The sequence below is a fragment of the Mytilus galloprovincialis genome, chromosome 14, assembly GCF_965363235.1.
Source record: "Mytilus galloprovincialis chromosome 14, xbMytGall1.hap1.1, whole genome shotgun sequence".
NCBI classification, from domain to species: Eukaryota; Metazoa; Mollusca; class Bivalvia; order Mytilida; family Mytilidae; genus Mytilus; species Mytilus galloprovincialis.
In genome coordinates, this window is record NC_134851.1 from 17,897,043 (window position 1) to 17,904,648 (window position 7,606).

A 7,606-nucleotide genomic window follows, 5' to 3' on the forward strand; every position below is an offset into this window, starting at 1 on the left:
AGGTTTGAAATGTCCTTCTGGGGGGATTCCCTGTTTTTCCCACCTAAAAACACCCGACAGTCTGCATATTGGACTTTCATCCTTTTTGGGGGTTTAATAAACTATTGATCACACATATAATAATATATGTAAATCGAGATATTGATCAAAAAGCATTTTAATTTTGTTTTTATAGTAAATTTTATTCTGTCGGCACTTTATGAAATTGGCCCTTCTGTGAAAAAAATTCCCGACAAATTGCCCTACCTCTTTGCAGAAGCAAATTGTTTGTTCTTCCCTTGCCTGGATTCGAACTCGTGACGTTTGCCCGACGTGCTTGAATAGACTTAATTTTGTGAAATTGTTAGTTTTTTTTCTGTAATGCATTAACTATCAAACATTTGTTCTTGGTAGAAAATCTTCTTAATTTCGTTTTACATGACTGGTATTGTGCATATGTCATTATCTTTTCAGGTCTCTTAACAGTTTCTATTTCTCCTGCTAATGTTGATGTTCTCCAGGGACGATCTCAATTAATCTCATGTTTCGTAACCGGGGAACCAGTAGCCTCAGACATAAGATGGTATTTTACACCAACTGGTATTGAGCAACAGCAATTATTAAACACAGGCAATACAGCGAAGTATTCTGGCGGTAACACTCAGAACCCTTCTTTAACAGTACTGAACTTCCAATCTTCTGATAATGGTAAATATGTCTGTTCTGCTTCAAATGTTGTTGGAACAAGTACCAGTTCATATAGTGTTCTTAGATTCATTAGTAAGTATATTATATCAATTTATGTTGGCTTCAACCTTTGTCATGATTTTTTATTACAGGAAAAAAGTAAATACTGTGGATTCATTTATTTTCGTGGGTACAAATTTTCGTGGTTTTAGTCAAACTTGCATATTCGAGGATATTTGATTTCGTGGTTTTGGCTAAGACTGCATAAATTCCTTCAGGAAATTGTCAATTCGTTGATTTTTCAAATTCGTGTTTTCCCCTGTACCCACGAAATCCACGATAATTGTTATCCAACGAATATTAATGAATCCACAGTATTGTAATAGTTATCAAAAGTACCAGGATTATAATTTAGTACGCCAAACGCACGTCTCGTCTACGTAAGACATGTAAGACTCATCAGTGACGCTCAAATCGAAATATTTATAAAGCCAAACAAGTACAAAGTTGAAGAGCATTGAGGATTCAAAATTCCAAAAGTTGTGCCAAATATGGCTAAGGTAATCTATGCCTGGAATAAGAAAATCCTTAGTTTTTCGAAAATTTTTGTAAGTAAGTCTTTGGCAGATTAAAAATTTTTAAATTTCCCCCTAGTATTAAAGGACAGACTATCTTGAATAATTAACTAGTGTTTATCGCATGAACAATATAAGTTATCAAGTACATGTATCATGGAAATTTTACGGATGCCATCACGAGTTGGTTGACCGTTATGGAAAACCGTTTCACAAATGATATCGGATATGTTCCTTACGTCGTAACTACAATCCCCTTCTCTTTCATGAATCTGACCTATCGAATTAGAATATTCACCGGATTTGTTATAACATAAGCAACACGACGGGTGTCACATGTGGAGCAGGATCTGCTTACCCTTCCGGAGCACCTGAGATCATCCCTAATTTTTGGTGGGGTTCGTGTTGTTTATTCTTTAGTTTTCTATGTTGTGTCATGTGTACTATTGTTTGTCTGTTTGTCCTTTTCATTTTTAGCCATTGCGTTTCCAGTTTATTTTCGATTTATGAGTTTGACTGTCCCTCTGGTAGTTTTCGTCCCTCTTTTGGAAAGCAAATGCATCGACCAATTTTGGAACATAAAAGCCAAAATAAATCTATACGAAACTTTTATTTTCTTAAAATGTCCTTTACTAAGTCAGGAAAATGGCCATTGTAATATTTGAGTTCGTTTCTGTGTGTGCTACATTTCAATGCTGTGTTTCTGTTATGTCGTTGTTCTCCTCTTATATTTGATGCGTTTCCCTAAGTTTTAGTTTGTAGCCCGGATTTGTTTTTTTCCCCAATCGATTTATGAGTTTCAAATAGCGGTATACTACTGTTGCCTTTCTTTAAAACAGTTTTCAACCTTGGTTGAGGTACTTGGTTCCTTGGTAGCGAAAACCCTAAACTCTATAATAAATAATAGTGTTTAGTTTTCAAACCTTATTATATGAAATGAACCAATTATAAAACCAATATTTTACATTATGTATTTGCATAGAGAGTTATTAGATAGTTACCAATTTTTAAAACGACATGTTTAATAAAAGACGTTTAATAAATTTGTGAAATAAAAAACATGAAAAACGAACAAAACAGTTATATAAACACCAGTTTGAACAATCATTCAAAAGACGTCAAATTTAAGAAAGAGAAGGTTAAACTTAATTTAATTTCTTGTTACCGTTGTGTTGCAAATAGCAATTACATGAAAGGTCATCAACGTAGAAAAATTATCAAAAATGACGGGATTGCTTCTACATTGTCATGGAACATATACTAAATCATAATGGCATATAGCTCATATATGTGGATTCTTTTGCAACCGGAGATTCTTTAAGAGACGAAAAGTGTAACTGGAGTACTAACATTACCGCCTGTCATATTTTGACGAATTTGGTTGAAACTAAAGCTGGTTCAGTTTTCTCACCCGTTAGTTTTATCCGTCTAACAGGAAGAAATAACTCTTTTTCTACTATAAAATATCATTGATGTTGGTATGGTCTGAAAATTTGGTATTTATTATTATCATGATTATAAGCAATGAGTTGTTTCTGTACGAAAGTCGACGTGGACTCCAGTACCATTTATGAGTATTGCTTTGACAAAAATATGTATACAGAAGTGATGCGTATATATTCAAGGATTTGATTAAGTATATAGTACATGACCATTTATCATGCTATTTGTAATCAAACTTTTTTTTTAAATTATAGGTGACCTTAATATAACTGCGTCATTGACACCATATTCAGCTATAGTAGGTGATTCCAAGGTCACTATGTCGTGTACAATAAATGGCGAACCACCAGCAATGGGATGGGACTGGACAAAAACGCAAGTTGATGGAGGCAGCGCTGAAATAATAGCTCAGGGGACAAATAATGCAAAAAGACAAATTATAACATCTGCAACCAACCCTCATTTGAATATATTCAACATTACAGAAAACGACGAGGGTATTTATAACTGCCGTGCAAACAATGGGAGACGGCACTTTATAAGTAACCCTGTCAATCTTAAAGTTTTAGAAGGTAAGCTGCTTATACTTTCATTTCACATTTTCGTATTTATGGTAATATATAGTTTGCATGTCTCTAAAAGTAGAAATTTTATTTTGACAATCTACCTATTATGTCTGTTTGTGTTGTTAACACATCGTTGTCCATATAGTTTTTTTTTAATGCGACTGTCATACAAGTGAGAGCTTTAACTAGCTATAAAACCACCATTTTATAGGATATGGCCCCTTTTTTTATTTAATATTTCAAATCGGGATTTTACCCGGTCTTATCACAATGCATCAAACAAAATTAGTGACTATATAAGAAATATGTTATTTTTATTAGAATTATAATTATCCCATTTCTTATAGTAGATATAAAATCTATCATTCATATTTAATTTATCAAACCCATAGCTGTCATCGCTTAAAGGGACAAAAAGAAAATTTGAACCGAAATGGTCGTGTACAATAATTGAAAATATGTGTCGCGCTTATAAAATCAGTCTACCATTCGTTGAGTAGAATTAAAACTCAATCAGCCAAACAAAAGACCTCCCACTTTAATGCTGATGTTTAAATTGAATTCATCCCGATTTAGAAGAACAAGTATTGAATTTTTGTCATATTATTACTATTATTGATTGATCGAATATAATTATGTAAGTTCATTTTTTGTTGTAATGTACATGATGTATGTAACTTCCTTAAATATTGACTATAGGATATACGTTCTTAATTTTCTAGTTTTGTGAACACATACCCAAACAAGGCTTACATTGCTTATCGAATGCGTGAAGTGAAAACCTGCTAGCAACTAGATACAATCCTTTGTTTAAAAAACTTGGCAGACTGATAAGAAAAAACTGGCACATCATTGAGAAAAATAAAATTGCAAAGCAACTATTCCCAAAACCACCTATAATTGCATATACACGACATAAAAATCTGAAGGAATATCTTACATTATCAAAACCATAATATGAATGCTAAAAAAGACACGCAAGAAAAGATGATATATAGAATAAAAGATCCACCAGGTGTCGTGCTCTTTAAGTAATCGCATCCGATGTAAAATTGAAGGCCGTACCTTGACCTATAATTGTTTACTTTTATAAATTGTTATGTTGGATGAAGAGTTGTCTCAGTGGCACTCATACCACATCGTCCTATATCTATATATTAATAGATCAAATAAATAATCTAAATATTGACCAGAGCACCTGATGAAGATGAACGGCCTTGGTCTGAGTGTGACCTAAATTGATTTATATTGATATCCGAAACACCATGCGGAATAAAAACAATAACACAATTAATCCAACACAATAGAAAGAATACTTATAAATTATATGACACCAATATACTTGGGAACAAACTACGAGTGTCAACAGTAAGTCCTCATTACAAATTATAATGATCAGAAAACTGCAAAATGTCTTCCAAAAAAGCAAAGACATTATAGAAATGCTTGATGACTCCTTTGATTGGTTTAGACACGTGTAATAATTTAATTGTGGAGCTGTTATAGAGTATGATTCAGTTTAAGTGTAGCGTACACTTAAAACACATACAGCTCAATGTGAACACGGCATACATTTCAATTACTAGAATGTTGTTAAATTGTTGATAAAAAGTTTCATTGATGTTTTTAGCTTCCATCAGGACAGCCCCAGGTGAACCGGAAACAAGTAGTCATGTAGAATTTCAGATAGGAATGACTGTTATTCTTTCGTGCAGTTCTACCGGAGCCAACCCCCCACCATCAGTAATATGGTTGAAAGATGATATTGTTATTACGTCTGGTACTAATACATCTACTAGTGGTAATATAACAATAACAACATTGACTTTTACAACAACTGCCAATGATGACCATGAGGTATATGAATGTCAGGTCGATAATGGATTTCTTAGGAGACCACTGGTAAAGACGACATATCTCACACTTAAACGTATGTATTGTCGCTTACTTCAAAAACGTTTTTATGTAAAAATATAAATAACAACAGCTTTACCAGAAGAAAAAAACATTAATTATACATGAAATGAGAATAAAAATACCTGATAGCTCAATGGGTACAAGTGAAAGGTTAAGCTAGCTATAAAACTAGTTTAATCGACCATTTTCCTCATGAGAAAATGCCTGTGCCAAGTCATTAACATGACAATTGTTATTCATTTTATTTGGTGTGTTTAGGCTTTTAATTTAGGCATTTGATTAGGGACTTTGTGAATGAATTTTCCTCGGAGTTCGGATGTTTTGTTATTTTACTTGCTTTATAGTATTGTTTTCGTATCAAATTTCACATTTTTGATTTCCTATCTGTATTACAAACATTTGTAAATTCTGCAACTATTTTGTTTTCTTTTATAGCTTCCATCAACCCTCCAGGTCAACCAGAAATAACAGGTTCAAATCAATATCACTTAGGAAATACTGTAAGAATGATATGCAGATCTACGGGAGGAAATCCTTCACCAACTTTAAATTGGCTGAGAGATGGCAATGTCATTACAAATGGTATAAGTAGATCTACAAACAGCGGCGTAACAACATCAACTTTAACTTTTACTGCTGGTTTGGAAGACCATCTTGAGGTGTTTGAATGTCAGGCGGATAATGGCGTATTAAATAAGCCACTTGCAACGACAACATATATTGAAGTATATTGTACGTATAAGCTTCGAGCATTTCAAACAATTTTTCTAAGGAAGAACGTCTAACGAAAACACTAAATTAGTTATGCAATCAAATCTAATTACTAATATTACAAAATATCGAAAGAGCTCTATTGTTGATCGCCTTAAACAGAGCTTTATTAATTTTCGAAAAAGATGGCATACAAAATCTGGTTTTAAGATGCAGTTTACAGAACATTGCCATAAGAACAGTTAATAAGGTTTAAAAACTCTTGGCTTTGAACCTTTCATTCATTTTTATCAATGGCAAGATCGTTTCCATTAAAAAACAAAGGTACAACAAAATTACCGAACCCCAATTTCGTAACATAATTCGGGCTGTAAGATCGCGTTATCATATTCCTTTCCATGATATTGCTTTGAACTGATACTCATTTATTTCGTCACATCTTATACGTAGAGATAACATAAGATAAACATGTTCGTGTCATTTAAGTTGCACCAAAGGTCCCAGTACTGACCGGACCTACAAACATGGTATCTGGTTCCTCAGGAACATGGACTTGTTCATCATTGAATGGATATCCTGCTCCAACCATTTCAATTCGGATCCAGGATCAACATTACACTGACGAGTTTGTTATTGTACAGTCTTATGATGTTATTGATAGAAGTTATACAGTAACGGGAACATTAGACGTGGTTCCATTGTCTGACAAAAGTGGACAAACTCTCTGTTGTCATGTTAGTCATCTAATCAATAACAAAGCACCCCAATCAGTTTGCTTGCAGTTATCAATTGAATTTTCCTCGGAGTTCGGATGTTTTGTTATTTTACTTGCTTTATAGTATTGTTTTCGTATCAAATTTCACATTTTTGATTTCCTATCTGTATTACAAACATTTGTAAATTCTGCAACTATTTTGTTTTCTTTTATAGCTTCCATCAACCCTCCAGGTCAACCAGAAATAACAGGTTCAAATCAATATCACTTAGGAAATACTGTAAGAATGATATGCCGTTCTACAGGAGGAAATCCTTTACCAACATTAAATTGGCTGAGAGATGACAATGTCATTACACATGGTATAAGTAGTTCTTCAAACAATGGCGTAACAACGTCAACTTTAACATTTACTGCTGGTTTGGAAGACCACCTCGAAGTGTTTGAATGTCAGGCGGGTAACAGCGTATTGAAAAAAACACTTGCAACGACTACATATGTTGAAGTATATTGTACGTATAAGCTTCGAACATTTCAAATATATTTAAAGAAGAACGTTTACCGAACGCACTAAAAATTGTGAATAAGTTGAGCACTCATATTCAAATACTACAATTAAACAATATCTTTACAAATAAACTCATCATACATACCTGGACTAAAAGTTTACAAAATAAAAAAAATGTTTAAAATGCCAAATAAATTACAATGTTGGTTCCCTGAAACAGAGCTTTGTGAATCTCCAAAAATGATTACATACAACATTTGGTTTTTGCGATAATAAGTTCATTAAGTTTAAGTACTTGTAACTTTGATACTTTCATTCATTTTAATTAATGACAAGACCATTTACATTTAAAACTTTAAGGTAAAACCAAATTACCGAACCCTAAGGCATGTTAATTTGGAGAAAGTCCAATTAACGGACAAGTGACATAACAAATGCCATACTCTGACTTGGTACAGGAATTCTGCGAAAAATGGTGTTTTTAACCTGGTTTTATAGTTAGCTT

The 7,606-nt window shown here is 33.2% G+C and overlaps 1 protein-coding gene across 1 annotated transcript; it reads left to right on the forward strand.

Moving 5' to 3' along the window:
• Positions 1 to 512: 512 nt before the first annotated feature.
• LOC143059379 (synaptogenesis protein syg-2-like) lies at positions 513 to 6,717 on the forward strand. Its single transcript, XM_076232870.1, has 5 exons — positions 513 to 759; positions 2,939 to 3,256; positions 4,881 to 5,180; positions 5,603 to 5,899; positions 6,365 to 6,717. Exons 2-5 carry the CDS (start codon positions 3,004 to 3,006, stop codon positions 6,715 to 6,717), a joined length of 1,203 nt encoding a protein of 400 aa, XP_076088985.1. The 5' UTR covers positions 513 to 759; positions 2,939 to 3,003.
• The last annotated feature ends 889 nt before the right edge of the window (positions 6,718 to 7,606 follow it).

Bases quoted from the DNA above. Each gene is read 5' to 3' on its own strand.
- LOC143059379 (XM_076232870.1), top strand. From the start codon at position 3,004: ATGTCGTGTACAATAAATGGCGAACCACCAGCAATGGGATGGGACTGG. The intron at 3,257-4,880 runs GTAAGCTGCTTA...TGATGTTTTTAG, and splicing joins CAATCTTAAAGTTTTAGAAG to CTTCCATCAGGACAGCCCCA. The intron at 5,900-6,364 runs GTACGTATAAGC...GTGTCATTTAAG, and splicing joins AACATATATTGAAGTATATT to TTGCACCAAAGGTCCCAGTA.